Source organism: Taudactylus pleione, unplaced genomic scaffold, assembly GCF_031769625.1.
Source record: "Taudactylus pleione unplaced genomic scaffold, aTauple2 ptg000502l, whole genome shotgun sequence".
NCBI lineage: Eukaryota > Metazoa > Chordata > Amphibia > Anura > Myobatrachidae > Taudactylus > Taudactylus pleione.
In genome coordinates this window covers 5,506,598-5,525,100 of record NW_028284904.1, presented here as the reverse complement: position 1 = coordinate 5,525,100, position 18,503 = coordinate 5,506,598, and the positions used below count along the sequence as shown (strand labels likewise).

General features: G+C 43.7%; 1 protein-coding gene across 2 annotated transcripts in view; it reads right to left on the bottom strand.

Annotated features, from left to right (window-relative positions):
* Nucleotides 1–18,503, bottom strand: part of LOC148501808 (ovostatin-like) — a 56,554-nt gene that overhangs the window by 27,072 nt on the left and 10,979 nt on the right. For both annotated transcript variants that reach the window (XM_088449988.1, XM_088449989.1), the window contains exons 3-15: nt 18,181–18,337; nt 17,947–17,999; nt 16,634–16,654; nt 11,787–11,955; nt 10,732–10,816; nt 10,419–10,545; nt 9,059–9,173; nt 8,676–8,791; nt 6,949–7,107; nt 4,660–4,884; nt 4,080–4,137; nt 3,744–3,886; nt 2,177–2,326 (exon numbers count right to left, since the gene is read on the bottom strand). In XM_088449988.1, the coding sequence (XP_088306114.1) occupies nt 2,177–2,326; nt 3,744–3,886; nt 4,080–4,137; nt 4,660–4,884; nt 6,949–7,107; nt 8,676–8,791; nt 9,059–9,173; nt 10,419–10,545; nt 10,732–10,816; nt 11,787–11,955; nt 16,634–16,654; nt 17,947–17,999; nt 18,181–18,337 (1,578 nt within the window). The remainder of the gene's footprint in view (nt 1–2,176; nt 2,327–3,743; nt 3,887–4,079; nt 4,138–4,659; nt 4,885–6,948; nt 7,108–8,675; nt 8,792–9,058; nt 9,174–10,418; nt 10,546–10,731; nt 10,817–11,786; nt 11,956–16,633; nt 16,655–17,946; nt 18,000–18,180; nt 18,338–18,503) is intronic.

Below are 18,503 nucleotides of genomic sequence, written 5' to 3'. Positions count from 1 at the left end.
TTTGATGGGACCACTTAAAAAAAAATGAAAAAAAATAACCTAAGTGCTCTTCTGCATCAGTTCTTCAATGTCGGAAAAAAAACACCTGCTGCGGCTATTTAAATCTGACTTTCAAATAAAGGCTAAAACGGGGGTACCCATAGTGTTCCCCCATGTTTTTACAACTTTAGGGGGTCTTACAAGTATTTTAAAGGAAAATTCGTAACTTTACGCAAATCCAACTTCGGAGTTTCCCGTTTTCGTTAATTTTATATTGAATAGGGGGATAAGCAGGAGCGTGCACCAGACTTTAACGCAGGAAAAAAACTCCGATATGAAACGTCAACTTCGACAGTGAAATTAACGTTTCATATTGAATACCCCTCATAGTATCTTTATTTATGAGTAATTGAGCTGCACTGGTTTTATAGGAACACCGTACTGGTTGCAGAATAAATATCAGTTTTTACACCCAAATCACTCTTTGCGTCTGTTCTGTGTTGCAGCCTTGCCTCTCTGTAAGGGTGTGGTAAGGCAAGAGTATTACAGATGAGAAGCTGACCAAGAACTGCAAAGTTCTATGCACTGCAGTCGCTACACGCTCACCGCCCCAGGGTATGACACTTCCATAAATGGCTACAGGAGAAGTCTTGTAGGTGGAATTCCCTGCTACAGCTTTCCCTAATCTACAGATGTTCAGAGAACCCACCTTAAAAGCCTGCTTGGCACACTTGCTATTGTCCAAAGTACTACTCAGTCACTACACAAATCCTTCTCTGGTTTCAGCTCTATCTAGGCTCATGTGCTCAAGAGGATTTTTTTGTCCACCATGTTTTATATATACTCATTTTGCAGATTGCACTGAACCACTGTGGTGCAATAAAAGTGTAAATTGTAGCAATGCCAGCAGGTTTGTTTCTTCTTCCCAAAAGTGTTAAAAAATAAATAAAATGCTTTTGAGTGAAGTCACAGAAGCTCAGCATTGACTACTTCAGCCTGGCACAAAGATAGCTCCACAACACAGGAATAATGTAGCTTGGGAGCAGTGTGAACCAGGCTGCATTAAGAATGGGTCTCAAGCTTTTTAAAAAAAAAAAAAAAAAAAAAAAAAAAAAAAAAAGTGTTCAGATAATAAATGGATCACCATAACCATCATTTAACCAGTTTAGCCACAGAGCCCACGATCATAAATGTAGTAGACAGATGTGTTTGTTATATGGAAAAGTAGCATTTTAATAACCAACCACTCATTCTGGACTAGTAAAGCAAAATGACGGTCCTACGCAACAATAAATTAAGAGAGCATTGCAGCCATGTTAGCTTATTGTCTTTGCTGGAACGCTACCTGGTACAACTACACAAGTAAACCGGGGGCAGGGGTGGATGAATCAAACATTCTAAAGAGTTGTTGCTATGGGCTCCAGTCTTCTAGCTTTCATTTTTATATACTGTACTTTAAAAAGATTTGTTTGAAAACAAATTACCCATAGCAACCAACTTCTCCACTCTTTAGAAGAGCTCCCCCTTACCCCACCCAGGATATCCAATCCATAAATGGACAACTTTCCCTCCACTCAAGAATCAGTTTGTGAACACTATGAGGCTAGTTCATCAAGGGGAACAGCTCAGTTATACAACAGCCTTATTCATCATTGGAGTTCCAATGTGGCTGCAATCCATTCATCAAGCTCTGAAAACTGAAAGAATGCCATCTTCAATTGGCATCAGCCACTCGAGTCTCAGAGCTCTGGAGTACGAAGAGGGAGCTATTGGGACCCCACGTGTGCGGCAATACTGCACAGCAGTGTACTGTAAACTTTCCACGCTGCTAGTAGTTAGCAGCGAGTGTTGCAGTATTAGGTGTTACAGGATGGCACCTTTTTGGAGCAACTGTCTCAATACCTGAGCAGTTGGTGGCTGCTGTTGCTACGAATTAGAAGCAATTTCTGTGGGACCACTGCAAATTAGAATGAATAAACCGCAGAGTCACAGCTCAGCTAGTGTTCTACAAAGGTTTAGCCATTTGAAGGACAGGTGGAGGGGGGTTCAAAGCCTTCTTCCACAGTGTGAGTCATTTGTGCCATTAGACCGTAATCATGGAGAGCCAGAAGTCAGGAGCTCAGAAGTAGTTAGGGTCCATTTAATCCTTTGGCTCAGGTAATGAATCATAGTTCATTATAGGGTCTCCATGACTTACTGTGTCAGCCGTGAAACGCTCATAGGCGTTGAGGAGCAGGAGGGCGGAATCAAATACTCGAAGCCCACAGATGGAATTGGGATCTGCAGAAACCTGGACGTCAACGTTGGATCCTGGAACCCCATTTTCTGCCGAGAAAGTCATAGAAACCTAAAAATGACAGGAGGTAAGAACATAGAATCAGTGATCTTTACAGGGGAAGTAACTGCTGCCGGCTGACCCAGGTCCGTAGGGTTACAAGCAAGGAGAGCAATATTAAACATTTAAAAAGGTAAAAAAAACTTTTAGAAAACGCCAAAGAACACTGCACTATAAAATATAAGTAGCAGCAGCCATCTACATTCATAGAGCTACTGTAGTTTATAACACTTAGCATATATCACACTACGATGTAGTGAAGTACTGAGACACTCCCCTTCTATCTCCATCCAACCCTATGGGCCCCATTAGTGGTCGCTTTTGCAATGCAATCATGGCGTACCAGTATCACCCATTGATCACATTCCAAAATGCAATCATAACGGCCGAATGTATTAACCGGCAAATCCGAAAGGAGCCAGTCCCTGCGATGTGGCCGAAGTGCACTCTGGGCTGCTGCGCATGTGCAGTCCTGCGGTCTGCGCTTGAGTGGTCCCCATTGCCAGCGGAGGGTTCCAGGAGATCCCTCCGCCGGCTAATTATGCGATATATAGCCATAGGCTACAGCAGCTAACATCTTCAAATGGAGTTAGCTGAGGGGACCAATATCGGGAATGCATCACATTACAGATATTAGTACATCTGGCAGCATCGCATCCCCATAGAAACCTATGGGGGATGCAGCTGCCTGCGGGACTGGAGAGATCGCAGCAGGCATCTTCGATACCTGCTGTGGTCCCTCCTTAATACATCAGTGTTTTGGGGGATTTTTACCTCAAATATTCAATGATAAATGGGCCCCAATGATAAATATGATGACCTATAGAATAAAGCCCAGCAAATGCAGATAAATACACTCATGGATCAGTTACTGATATAAAGCCAACATGAAGCAGTCTCTACAAAATAGTGTAAATCATTCAGCCTAGACTCCCCACCTCGTGATACACTGAAGCACAGTCCAGAGTTTCAGGAGTGTGGGAGGAATCTGAGCACTCTAAAAAGGAGATTCACTCACACGGAGAAAATACAGTGGCAAACTGCCTCCATAATGACCAGAGCACAAAAAACACAGGGTTGTGAGGCTGCATTGCCATACACTGCTACTTTTACATGCACAATGCAAAAAAACACAAGAAAAAAAAAAAAAAAAAAAAACACGACCATTGCCCAATTATACAGACTGACAGGACAGCTCTAATTGCACTCTTTTCAATTCACGCAGAAGACCACCACTGGCTCTTAAAGTTGAGGAAACTTTGAGTCTGCAACCGTTTAGTCACCCAAAAAAAGAACTTTTAAACTTATTACATTTTTTTTTTTGTTTTAACAGCTAGTGGTTGATTATTAATAAAAGGCGAGCAGATATGCAAAATATCTTTAGTGGTATCAGCCTGTGGTGATTATGTGGTCACATTACCACACTTACCTCATTTTTAAAGCATTTCTCAACACTGAGCCTAAGAGAGTCAGCGATGATTTCTTTCTTCAGGATGGAGTATACAACCAAATCCGCACTGGGGGCCAGTTCAGCGCACACCAAGACATCCAAGGAGAGGGTCCCATTCATAGCTGCAAGGAGATTGGGAGCTGGTCAGCCAGATGTATTAAAGCAGGTTATAAAGAAGCCACATGGCTAGTAAAGTGCCTCACCACCATTATACGAAATTTATAATCTATACATCCATAAATACACTGTACATACTCATTAAAATATCTTCAATTTTAACATTTGGAATTCTTATTTGGCTAAGAACATACTTACAGCTTGTCAGGTCAACATCTTTCTGACCGTCCTTCATTATCTTTGACTTTGATAATAGCTAAAGAAAATGTAAAAAAAAAAAATGTTGTAAATGGTGAGTAAGTAAAACACCTGCAGCAAAAATCACAAAGTGCCATTTTTAGTACGGTGCAGTTACAGTTATGGGACTAAAGGGCTCTATTAGTTATAGGATTTGAAATCGTGGGGAGTCATGCAGTCACATTTATATGATCACATCAGCTATAATCTGACATCAGGAGTAGGAAACTGTGCTCAAGGGCAGCCAAAAATAAACCTTATTTTCTCAACTTGGCTTAAAATTTAATATTTTAATGGGATCTAAAATTTGAGAAATCTGGGCAAAATACTTGTGCCAGTTGGAAAATCAGCACCCAGTATTACACTCTACAAGTTGAAGGTGCTTGACCTAGTAGAAACACATTTCACTTTCCATGGACGTTCTAGTCTGCATGTATATAAACTGGGCGTAGCTTAGGTTTTCTGGACACTTCATACAAGATGGCCAAGTTTCCAGCAATCACAGTTTCAGTCTTGTTCGGTTACCCATTGCACTACTCACCATGAAGTAGATTGTGGCCTTGGTTGCTCCATCATAAACTCCTGAGAAGATGTACTGCAAATCAATATTATGGTTTTGATCACAACTCAGTTCTCCTTCAGGGTGTTTCATCTGCAGGAAGCTCCCAGATTGTGAGTAAAAGCGATAAACTGTGTATTCAGCAGTGGGATAATCTGCATCTTGCCACTCTGAATAGTAACACTGATCTGGGTTCTTGTAGCTGACCTGTGAAAGCCAGACAGGACATTCATTAGGTACAAGGCAACAACATTTGAAGATCCATCCATGGAAATAATCATGCATTCTAGGCCACTACTAAGAGTCCAACATGATATATCCAATAATTTCCAGTAGTCACCTTCCATATGGTATCAAAAAGGTTGACCGGGTCAAAAGAGGACGACACGGTTTTCTGCGTTAGTCAACTGTTTTTGCTTTAACCTAACGCAAATGTCAGCCTTTTGACCGCCTGGTGTCATTGTTTGAAGGATTACACTATTTAACTCAGTTGTATCCAATGCTACAGTGGATAAATGGACCTACACCCCCCCTGATCTCTCCTGCTCTGAGCATATTTGTTTTTCAATGCTTCTACTGGAAGTCTCGGGGCTCCTTATCTGTGAGTCTCCAATTCAAACAGAAGGGGAAAACAGATGAGGAGGAACCTTCATGACAACAACTGGTAGTCTGACTAGGCCCTAACCAAGCAGGAGAGGAGATCATCCACTGTGACAAAGTTAAGCCCCCCCCCCCAGGAGAAGCTGCATCAGGAAGCCCCAGTCGCACTCAAGATCATTCCCCCCAAAAAAATAAAACTAATTTAAAGAAAACCCTTAGCTACAGTGGTTCTGTGCAGCTGTCCATACAGTAGATGTTACTGCATCTACAAGAGCAAGTCTTACATGCTGAAGATCAGGAACAGCGTTTGTACCGTATATTTTACAGCAGAACAGAAGGGTCCCCCTGTAAGGAAACCACCCACTATTGGGCCCAGAGATGCACTCTTCCATACTTTAATAGAGCATCCTGATATTATATAGGTCTAAATAAATTAAGCAAATCGAAGGCATCTCCGGCACCGAGAGGATAGTGATAATACTGTAAATGTGTGTCAATGACTCTGCATGAGCAGTACAGATCTCCGGAACCATGGTGCGAGTGCCATGTTCCAGAGACGCGCGCAATGTGCAGTCAGTGCCAGAGTCTACTCCAACTGCGCCACAGAGCCAGCACATGGGGCTCCCCCTTGTAATCCATCCACGACTATAGGATGTGACTTAATGCCTTACATGAGTGAGAGCCAATTAGTAATAGGAATTTGTTTAGAAAACCCATCACAACCTCAAACCTTTTCAAGAAAATGGGAGTATCCCAGAGACTTGTATAATGTTATATGTAAAATTCATTGGTCTGTCTGGTTATGCATTTCAGACATGCTGGGCAATTAGAGAGTGATCTTTTAATAGCAATGTTATTTTTTGACTCGTGATACTTTACAATGAAGTTACTAAAAGAAACAGCCTGTGCTTGGTATGTATGCATTGTGTTCTAAACACTGGCAAAGATAGATGTTTGTAGTCACCATAAATCAATTCCTCCAAGTCCATCTGGGGGGGGTATAGACACCACATACTTAAGCTATTGGAGCTAAAACTGCACCACCACCCTATTGTATGCCCCCCCACCACCACCTCTGGCAAGGCAATTTATTTAGTGCCTGACTGAGGAACAAAAGTTGGAGTTTCTTAAAAAGTTGGTTCTCTGATATTAGGCTGTCAGATCCCCTTAAAGAATTCATGCTTTTGGGGAGCGATGTTAGTCAGCTCCAGCGGCTGCCACGTGTCCTCAGCCTCATCCAGCTCCCTAATGAGGGTCCCCAGGCACCAGCTTGTGCTAAGGGACACGGTCATTTTGCAGTCCAGTGATCCCAAGGTGACCTTTCATCTGGGTAACCTGTTCCCACCCATCGCCCTGCAGCTGCTTGTGATCTGGTCCATCTATAGGAAGGCCCACACTATCCTAAAATCTCTGGCCTTCATGTGGAGGGCATGGCACGCAGACCTTCTGGTTGACCCATCGTAGCAGGACAATCTATGTCGAGGCCCATTCCTGCACCCCAATTTTCCTCTTTGCTTTGTTGGCAGGGGCATCAGCTCCAATAGATTTAGTGCCTACTCCTTGCTCTCTGCTCTAAAAAAAGTCTCCCCCAGATATGGACATAAGAGGAACATGGCTCTGGTATGGCTAAGCATCAGGTCACTTCCATAGAAGGAATGCTTGGTTACTTACCTTGAAAGTAAAGTTTGGCTGTAACATATTGGATGTGTCTATTTGGAACACCACTCGCCCATCAGAGTCCGTGATGGAAGTCTGAGTATCCTGACCATCAACGTCCAAGTCAATCTCTTGGTGAGGCATAGGGTGGCCATTTTCATCATTTAATTTTGCCTGTAATAGAAAAAAATTGTTCAGACTAAACAGATCAAACAAGAAATATCTTCCAAAAATAATCACCCACTGCCAGCATCATTTCCATTGCAGCTGTAGCGGGCTTTTTAATCCCTATTGCACTTTGATTGATACTGAACTATGAACACCCATTGGGGCAGCTCACAGAATTGGAACAGCCTGATCACTGCACAGAGTAGCACCAGGAAGCAGTAGTGATACAGGCTTATTTTTCTTGGTGACTTCAGTTTTACAGCCGTTCCCATTGAAACGTTTTCACCAATTAAGTCATTTCGCCTGTTTGAAACTTTCCAACTAATTCAATTGCAATGACTTTTCACCTAAGCGGAAAGTCAATGCATTCATATAGGCAGAAGAGATTTGCCTCTGAATGGAGGTGGAAAAAAGTGCAGTTTTGGGGTGCAAAGTTGTGGGAACCCCTGTGCAGTGTTAGGATAGTCCCCCCCCCCCCCCCCCCGAAGGTAAACTGCATTAAAAAAAGAAAAAAAAAAATAGAACACCCCCAAAAAGTATTTTTTTTGGGGGGGTGGAAATAGTCCCCAGGGGGTCCCCAAGTATGCCCCAGGTGAGTGTTTTTTTTCCCTCTTTGCAGGCATTTGCAGTAGGTGGTTTTTCCATGTTTTTTTAAAACTTCACTTAAGCAACTTTTAAATATGCTAGCCCTCATTTTCAGGTACCCCAAATTTGCTGTGACTAGTTATTTTGAAAAAAAAAAAAAAAAAAAAAAACACCATTGCTAAATGCCATTCTTCACCCCATATGCAAATATGCTAAATATTCAGATCATTTAAGTACCCCAAATACCTTCAGCAGGGCTATTCGGGGGTATCCATAATGATCCCCATGTCAGACCTTTTTTTTGGGGGGGGGGGGGGGGGGGGTCTCAGGCTGATTTCCCCACATCAGACAGGAGTTCACCGATTTCAGTTTCGCCGGGAAGAGTTCTCAAGTCCTTTGCAATTGGAAAGGGGGAGGCAAAACTAGTGATGACAGCGAAATCTCCGGCATGCGTAAAGTCCTGGACTTTTTCGCCAGCAATTGAGTACGGGCCATAGTTGGTACAGAAGATAGCTAATCTTTGCATATAGCCTTGGCACCAGACATCAGGAAAGGTTGTGTAGTGTATACTTTGCTGCATATATGGATCAGCATATTATGCTCTACACCAGATTATGGTGCTCTATTGAGCTGGACTCCAGATCTGGCTGTAGGTGCTAACATTTCAGCAGAAGTTTACTGAAACCGGCTTGTGATCAAGGCGCTGCTTAAAGTTTATTGAAATAAAAACTAACTTAAAGCTGCTGTTCAGGCATTAGAGATCATTGTTACATGGGGCACAGAGGGAAATGCGTGGGTATCTTCAGGAGAACTGAACCAGAGGAGGTTATTAAAAATGAGAGAAAGGTGTCCTTGCAGTGGGCTCAAAAAAAAAAAAAAAACACCCCACACAGGAAATGTTACACCCCCCCCCCCCCCTTATAAATGGGGGTCGCACTAGGATTGTTCCCATATAACAGACTTCTGTGGCTCAACAGAACACCCCTCACCTGAACAGGGTAAGCCAGTCCACGCTTATAATGCTGGTTTAATCTTCCATATTCAAGCTGAAGTGAGGCTGGCTGAGAGGTGACGTAGACGTATTTTGTTTCGGTGACTTGAATGCCTATTGCAAAAATACAAGACATTAGCAATGATTTGCAGAAATGTAATCTAGCAAGATTGGTGCAGGGATCAAGGCCAACACGTTAAAAAAAAAAAAAAAACCCTAACAGTACCGTAAGGTGTTCCAGTTCACATAGAAAAAAGCCTGACATTGCTTAACGAGGTGATTTACTTACAATCTCAGATTTGCACATTACAAATATTAAAAGGTCCTGCTTCTTAACAAAGATCTGCAGAGCTCCATAGTAAGCATGAACGTCGTTCTTACCTGTTCCTGCTTCAGTCACTGTTATGTCCAATGTAATGGATGTTCCTCTTCCCATTGACCTCATGGAGGGCGAGAACATGTCAATGACACCAGTATAAGTACCATCCGGACCAAGCTAGAGGAAGCCAATATAATTATTAGCTGCAGCAATTAACCAAGATTTTTTTCCCCCCCCTCAATTTACGACATGATCAATATTTATTTATAAATATTTTCAACGCTGTTCAACAAAACCAGGTTCCTTAGGTGAATGTGTAGAGGCAAAGATTTTGCTACAGAATTGCACTACTGTTCCCACCAATGCAACAAGGGAGAGCGAGAGAGAGAGAGAGACCGCTTGTACCAGAAGGGGGGGGGAAAGGATATGTCTCCCCCCAGCAGAGAGACAGCAGTGACAGATCTGAGGGGCAGTCATCAGAGGTGAGTGACAGCAGTAGGTGGACACTCCTGGCCAGTGTCTGCCTACTTATCGTTCAGTTGAAGGGAACTTTCCCCCTACACTAGAATGATCGTTGGGGAAAATCAAACATGTTTGATTTTCCCCAACTAGCTGGAACAACAGTTTTTGGACATTTTTCAGAGTATGGGAGCAAATGGTTGACCGACTATCGTTTGCTCCCACACACTTGATCATCATTCCAACCAGCCAACTAGACATCCCAAGTCTGCCATCCCATAAGAGATCTAGAGCCGGCATCTCAATTCCCCCGGCCATTCTGCACAGCGGCCATAGACGCACTCTGGTCTGCAACAAAATCGCATGATTTGCGAAATCAATCACTCGGTTGCTGTGCCAATTGCATTTTTATCGCATGGCATCTGCTTACAAATAGGCAGCAGCTGCAACATTAGCGTACATGTCTGAATCAGGCCCGTCGATGAGAAGTGACAGTTTAGAGATGGCACTAATTGGGCAAGTGATCTGGCAGGATAACAGAGGGACATGATGGAGCAGAGGATTCAGAACATATTGGGGCAGATGTACTAAGCTCTAAAAAAGTGATAAACGAGCAGCTACTCAGCTCCCAACTGTCATGTCACAGGCTGTGTTTGAAAAATGACAGTTCGGAGCAGATTGGCTGGTGATTTATCACTCTCCAGAGTTTAGTACATCTGGCCCAAAGAGCTTTCGATATAGTGTCAGCATCATTGCTCACCATGTAGAAGACCAGCCTTTGCCTCCTAGCTATAATAGAGATGTGCACGGGCCCCCGTATTTTGGATCTAGTCATCTTCTGGTTTTGCAAAACTACTCTTGTTTTGTATCTGCATTTTTAATTAAATATAAATCATGCAATTTGGACCTGCAATCTATAACCAGAATAGGCTGCAGTGACTCTCATAGGGCCTCTGCACTCACCTCTCCGGTCATATTAGAACAGAAGCCACCTTTGTCTTTGAAGCAGTTTTGACGTCTGCCGTAAAATTCCGGCTGTTTGCAATACCGAACAGTCATGGAGCCGGCCACCGGCTCGCCAAACGTGTAACTGTGGGAGAGGCAGAGATCAGTTCTACTCGCTCATCAATACTAGCCACATCTTCAGACATAAAATTACACAAAAATAAAATCTATATTTAAAAAAAAAAAAAAAAAAAAAAAACAGAAACTTTATATTTGCTTATATTTTGCCATTACCCCCAAGCCCCTATCGAATTGGAGTCACTTTACATACATGGCAGATGCATTGAATTTCAGCTTTTCAGACGTCACCGATAAACTGCTCGGAGATTCCACCTTAACTTCAAATCTGGGCAGCACTGCAAGGAAGCAGGAACAAGTGGTAACACTTTATATAATGCAGCTCAAAAGCTTGTGTATAAGACAGGGTAGCCTGAGGACCACCATGGAATTAAGCAACCTTAGTAGTTTCCTACCCCAGCATAAGTAATTTCACAGTCCCCTGCAGGGTTCTCTAACCCATCAAAGCCACCCAGTTATGCTTTGTATAAAAAGAAAAGCCCCCAGCTGTATACACAGGGGTGCTATTACTGAGGGAAGGGGCAGGGTGTAAGGGTCTCTATAATTTCAATTTTGTCAATGTAATCTATGATGGCATATATATTCTCAGGCATGCTGAAGAAACTTTCAATGTTTTGGTTTAAAAATTAAATCGCCACTCATTGTGACCATGTAATGACCCATAATGGCTGCCACCAGATTAAAAACACATTATAGTAAATGCTTGTTTCTTGGTCAGCTTCCAAAGAGATGTGTATGCAAAATGTATACATTTATGAACATAAGCTCTCCATGACCAATTCAGTTGATGACCACCTCCACAAGTATCTTCATACAACCAGCGTCTAAGTCAGCATACTTTTTTTTACTTTTCTTTCAATGGTGTCTCATTTGCATCGCAGACGCAGCAAAGACACTGGGCTGCAACTTTAACTGCTCAGAAATTAGTTTTAAACACAAAGTCGCAGATTAAGCACAACGAACTGGGCGCTAGAAAAAGACGCAGCATTGTAGCCCTTTGTATTCAGAATAATTCGCACATTGATTAATCTGATGTGCAATATTTGTATATCTGTGTAATCTATAGTATAGTCACTGGCATTTTTTTGCATGAATAAAAATGATGAAGTCCGAGCCGCCAGGGTCCTGGCTCACTGAGGAGTCAGCGTTTGTCTTGACGGAAGCCACAGTATCAGGACACATCTGTATGAGCAGTTTTGTGATCAAAACATTGGGTCCAACCAGATTGTACAATATTTGAATAATTACCATATTCTTTCACGGTAAACCACTCTTGTATAGCATAACCCTTTTCTCTTTCCGCTGAAATCAGGTAGGACCCAGGAACAGCGTCGCTAATCAGCTGGAATTCCATGGAGACCACCCCATGGTCAGATTCTTGATGCAACCACTGCGCAATTTTGGTGTTTGAAGGATCCTGGAGGAGAGATCGGGGGGAATCATTCAATTAATAAATGGGTAAGGGGATTCTATCATCTCAGAGGATGGTCTATGTAGAAAATACAAAAAAAAAAATATATATATATATAAAATAAAAAATTAGATTCCAAAAAGCAAACCCAAGAGGCGCAGAAATTACCGGCATTGACTTTGCATTCCGTCAAATGAGCAATGTGACCCTAACCCTAAAATGAGGCACTTTTAATGATTGGTTGAGAAGTTTAATGTCCGTTTTAAACACATTAAGCAGTCTATGTACCAAGTCTTGGAGAGAAATTAGGCTTAGTACATAGACCAGCGATTCCCAACCTTGGTCCTCAAGGCACGCCAATAATCCTGGTTTTAGAGATATCCATGCTTGAGCACAGATTGTTAAATCAAAATAACTGAGGTACTAATTAAGTCACTTGTTGATATCATCCTTGTGCCATTAAGACACTGCATCACCCGCTGCACACTTCTCTGGTGGCCTCGTGTTCACACACAACCCCCACCTCCCCCCACCCAACTCATACCCTATCAGTCTTTCACCTCAGCCTCCCAATGCTACCATAATCAAGCTTGAGGATATTGATGATAGGGACCAAATTCAGACTTGTTGACCAACCTAAAGGTTTGCGTATAAGCTTGATTGTTAGATATCTGCAGGCTTCTATCTGCAAATACGCTTGCAGTGTCCATAAGCCGCAGCATGACTGACATGTACAGCCATTTGTGGGTGAGGCAGAGCTGCCTGCAATCCCCAAAACACTAGGGCTTAGTCCATTTTCTAGGAGTGTCTAGGCCAGTGTCTGCTGATGCAGATTTACTGATCTACCAAGCAGGCAGGTGGTGGCCATTCGGAGTTAGAAAACATCAGTCAGATGCTGCCTGGAGGCTTTTTTCCCCCTTCAGATGCTCCCTGCACTATCGTATATGCACACAGCATCTGTGCTCAAAGATTCTGTAGCTGTGTGTGCATGGCTTACAACTCTTAACCAGACCCTATGCCCTTAGCCTCCCTACTCAACTTCCTTTTCTCTTCTGCCCTGATCAAGCAGCTTCCCCATTATAGTTGTAGCTCCGGTGGTCACTACCTACCTTCATGAGGCTACGCCTGAACTTGGTCATTCCAGATACTTGCAAAAGTGCTGACGGACCACTGAGCGACAGTGGAGGCATTCACATTGCAGACTTAGATTTTAAATTCATGCTCTTAACCTACACTGCTCTTTCCCTCTCTAAACAGTCTTCGTTCAAGACCATTATAAACTCCCTGTACTTCAACCCCTGTCTTCTCTTCACTTTCAACTTTCTCCACTACCACCCCTCCCCCGCCTTCACTCTTTGCCCTTGACATCACCCACTTTACATCTAAAATGGAATCCCTTCATCAGGACATCACAACCCACCAGACCCTTGTCACAATGTCCTGCCCCTTCCCATCCATTTTGCAAACTTACTTCCTTCTCTCAGTATAAGATGAAGTCAGGACCAATCCAGTCCTCACTCCTTACAACCTCCCACCATGCCCTTGTATCACCTATTCAAACCTACCCTTAATCCTGACACTAACCACCACCGAATCTCCCTTTGCCTCCAAACTCCTTTAGCAATTGTCTACAGCCTTTCTTGCTCCCTATTTTGCCCATTTTAGTCTGGCTTTCATACTCTCCACAGAAGCTGCCCTTACTACCAGTTCCAAGGACCACTACTCCTCTACTCTCCTTGAACACGGCTGCCTTTGCCAGTGAAACACCATTTCCTCCTGCAAATCCTTCACTCCCTTGGTTGATATAATACTGCCCTCTCCTGGCTGTCCCCCTAGCTCTGATCGTTCTTCGCCTCTTCTCGATTCCACTTTACCCACACTTACACTACCAGTAGGTGTACCCAAAGGGTCTTTTTTAACCACTTCTATTCTCCCTTTTTAGGTGAGCTCAGTCGCTTTGGCCTCCAATATGGTCTCTATGCTGATGACACTTAGATCTGCCTCTCTACCCCTGACCTTTTCCCCGCTCCTCACTTTTTATCTCCAGCTGTCGGATTTCCTCCTGGATATTCTTCCCACATTCAATTTGTCTATTGACAGCACCACAATATCTGCTAGCCTGCAAGTGCACTGTGTTGGAGTCATCCTTGACACCTCCCTCAAGCCACATATTCAAAACCTTCTGCAGTCCTCCAGTTTCCATCTCAGAAATATTTCCAGGACCAGACCCTTCTTCAAACGGGACTACTGTAACCTCCTCTTACCTGGCCTCCCACCCTAATCTGTCCTCAATGCTGCTGCCAAGCTTATCTTCTCCAAACATACTACATCTGCCTCCCCTCTCTGATACCAGACCTTCAATTTACATCTCTGACCTTATCTCCCTTCCCACTTCTGTCAGCTTTGTTTCACAAAATGATTGAAGTCTCTAATTACTTCCTCTCACCTTTGTCACCAAGATTTTGCCTGTGCTGCTCTCTACCACTGGAACTTTGCCTTTCCAGAAAATGTCAAACGGGCTCTTAAGATTCACCTCATCAAAGCCTTCCAGCTTTGATCCTAAATTCCTAACCCACAGCTTCATGCTCCTGGATCAGTCTCTACACTGTCTGTGCCCAGGGGCATATCTTCCTATTGGCCAGGATGGCACTCGCCAGGGGAGTTGGAGAGACCCAGAATATTTCATTTGATGTCAATGTCTTACGGCCTGTCAGACCCTGTTTTCTGTAATCAGTCCCTGCCAGAATCAGTGCTTATCAGTAGCAGTGCAGGAGTTCCTGTGTGTGTGTGTGGGGGGGGGGGGTGCGCAGGGGTTCTGTACTTTGCCAGGGGTGCCCTGACCCCTAGATACACCCCTGTCTGTGCCACTGTCCTTTAGACCCAGTTGTGGATCCAGAGAAGCCGTGTGCCTGCATCAATCACTCCTCCCCCACAAGCACATCCAGACTGTGGCAGACTTTACAATCAATCTAAAATTCTCCTGGTAATGCAGTAAGTTACAGCTTTGCTAGCAGGTCTTCCACAGTCTGGATGTATCAAGTGCTGACCAAGACTGCACAAGATCCTGAATCAGTGCATGAACAGCCCTGCTGCCAAGAGACCCCAGGCAGCAGCTGTACATCACTGCTTGTGCAGTATATGGAAAGAGGAGATCAAACAGTTTCACTTCAATTGTGAGTTGCTCTAGGATTGGCCACTTATAAGCAGAACTCTGCACTACTTCATGGTGTCCTCACGGCATTTCCCCCCCCCAAAGCCTTGCTGCAGAGCATTTTTGATGCATAATATGTAGGTCGGAGAATTCAACTTCGTGTTTGACTATATGGAAGCATCAAACACAGATCAGGCGGCTATCCTGAGCAAGTCTAAGTTGTCACAGGCAGTCCCGACACCTGCGTTTCTCTGCCACCCCCTTTATCTCCCCAATCACTGGCACTCACTTTGCATTAATTCCTCTGTGCAAACATAATCACAATACAATTGCTGCGCATGCGTAGTTCTGTTTACAAGCGTGAGCAATGGCCAACAATCGTGTGTGGCTCTGCAATGCAGGCTATCGATTTCTACTGATCACAAATCAGCGCCATCACTAGGGGGCTGTGGATCCCACTGGGCAACACCAACCCTAGTGATGCCACTGCTTTTATGACATAGGGCCGAATTCAGCAGTGCATTGCTCAACGCAGATTCACAATTATCGGGAATCTGTGCCTGTGCAGGACCCATTCCGAGTGTGAAGAATGCAGAGCCCATTGAATGCCTGTCTGATTGACAGGCAGGAGGCATTTAAGGAGGTGGTGGAGGGCTGGTTGGCCGGCGTTCCCGGAAATGGGGCGTGTCTACCCAGTTTTCCGGAAGTGGCCAGCCCATGGACTGCGTGGACAAATGCAGTCTCCTGGGCTTGCAAACCAGCCAGCCTGAGAAAGCAGAGGCTTACTCAGCTGGCCAGCAGCATTCACCGTTGACCACATATTGTTGCGATGGTCACGATGGTCCCAGCACTGCAACGTCTGTTGCAGTGCTGGGATTGCAAATGCAGCAGGGGGGAGTCATACACTTACTGCTGTATTTGCATAATAGAAAGGGCGGAATGGTTTTATTGCATGTAATAGCAATTCACACTTAGGAGACCACCACAGGATATGATGTAGAGCATAGCATGGATGGATAGAAGCTTCATTATGCCATGAGGCCCAGTTCAGAGTTAGACACAGCCATGTCGTTGTGTCTTGCCGCAGTCAAGTGTGCGACTTTATACCAAATAGTAGTAGAAACCCTTTGCCTGGGGTACATCGGTGCTTCTAAATGTGCAAGAACTGAGATGCTCATATCCTGTATCTTTACACTGGACAGGCACCTGTCCATGCTGGGTGCAGATTCAACGTCAGTATGGCCACTAGTGTAGGCAGTTAAGCATCAGAGCTCGCAACCAGTTCAGCAACACCTATAAGACTGTACACCTCCGTGCACCTGAATAGTCTTCTCCCAGTACATTTTAGGGACAGCGTCGCTACTGCAACTTTCTGCATAAGCTGTGGGCCGAGTGCACTGCTGAAAACCCATTGACCATTTGCATAAATCTCAGCATTGCATTAGAATCAGGCCCCCCATGTGTCAATGGCTGGAATACAGCATTCATAAGCACAGCCTAATAAGTGTGAAATTAAAGTACTAATTGTCTTACCTGCAAGGATATAGCTGGGAACTGAAAAAAATAAAAAATAAAATATTAGTCTTTAAATAAAATAATGGTCTCTCTGGTACATTTACTTGGTATAAGGAGGGAAAGGCTAATTATGTACGCAGGTCACTGTTCTGCTAGGTGGCCATTATACTGTACAGTATCAGGCTCAGCCAGCATGTCGGCAATTAATGTTACTGTACCGCCAACATGAGCCTTGTTCAGGTACCTCCCAGGGCCCAGTTTATGAAGACTGTTTCAGAAGGTTTTTAAGTTGTTCCTTCAGCACAACTTACTGCCACTGAATATTTTCCTTTAAACTGAAAAATGACCAACTGACCCTCCTCATCCCTGACATTTAACCCCTCTCTTTACACCATAGAAGGTAAGAGTTGGTAAAAAAAAAATGGCAGGTTATTCAGCAACTTTTTTTTTTTTTTTTTTTTAAAGGGCAGAAACATGGTTTTGCTTTAATAAACCCCCAAAAGTGCACCTTTGCGAACTCCTACCTCATTAATCATCTTCCTAATTCTCCTCCCCCCCAAACATGTTTATGTAGTATTCCACTGAGTATTTCCAGGACATTCTTGACTGGTATCGGGTAGAGGTCATTGAGGACCTATTATACACGACTGCTTCTAAAATTGTGGCTCCACAGGAGCAATATAAATCCAACCATCTCATACCAATTTATGGCAGAGATAATTTAAAATAAAAAAAAAAGTCAGTTTGGATTTAACCAGTTTGTCTGACCAACACATTTTGTCAGTTTTCTGGTGTTTGAGCAATGGTCATATGCTCCCATACAATACCAGACTTTTGCTCCAACCAGCCATATTGGACATAATCTTAGTGTACCTAGATTAAAAAAGGACCTATCCATTAGGTGACCTGAAAAACTGAACATCTAGCGTTTAGACCTTCAGGTGTCCACTGAATGGTGTTCACTGAACGTCATTCAGTGCAGGAGACAGACCTATATGTGAACATGTGGAACCTGACGCTCGTTGTCAGGTTGACGAGCATGTTCCACAGATAGTCTTGGTCAGCAAGGACCCAGCTTGCACACGCATCGCAGGTCCTTGCCGGCTATGCATTAGAAGACTTTCTGAACAAAACGTCCTGGCTTTGGTCGGTTTGTTCAAAAAGTCGTCTAATTGATAGGCCCCTTTAGAAGTCTACAAAGTTCTCCTGAAAGTCTCCATATAGTACAAGTTCTCCTTGAGTAGTGTATGGTGTCAAATTCCGTAAGAGCAGTGTTCTAGGCTGTCAAAACAAATGGAGAGGGTTCTTTTATCCCCAAATTAGTCACCCACCTTCTCATTTACCGCCTTCAGCTGGGGGTTTAGACAGACTACACGGAACAGTACTGCAACAGGAAAAGAAAAATAAAGTCATCTTGTGTTGAAGGATACATACACGAGGCTTGCACAAACTGTATGGGGACAGGGAGGATCTGGGCTGGGATTAAGTTTATCCCACTTCTCCATATTTTCATATTTGTATGGCACGTGGTTAGAGAAGTTAATGTCTGTCTTTGGTCGGCTCACCTTTTTGGCCAGCTTTGTAAATGGGTTTGTCCATCTGAAACAGACAGTTATTTGAAGTGGGCTTAATCACCACTGTCTTCCTCTCCCGCATGTCGGTGGTCTTCCCAATTGCAGAAAAGATGATGGCCACAGGCACGGAACTGGGGACAGTTGGAATCTGAGGAGGAGACAAAGTTCAACTGAGGATACTTCACTTCTCACAGACGCTCAATTACTTAACCAAAATGTTATTGCATTAGAACACAGGTTCTCAAACTCTGCCCTCAGGACCCCAAACAGTGCATGTTTTCCAGGTCTCCTCACAGAATCACAAATGAAATCAC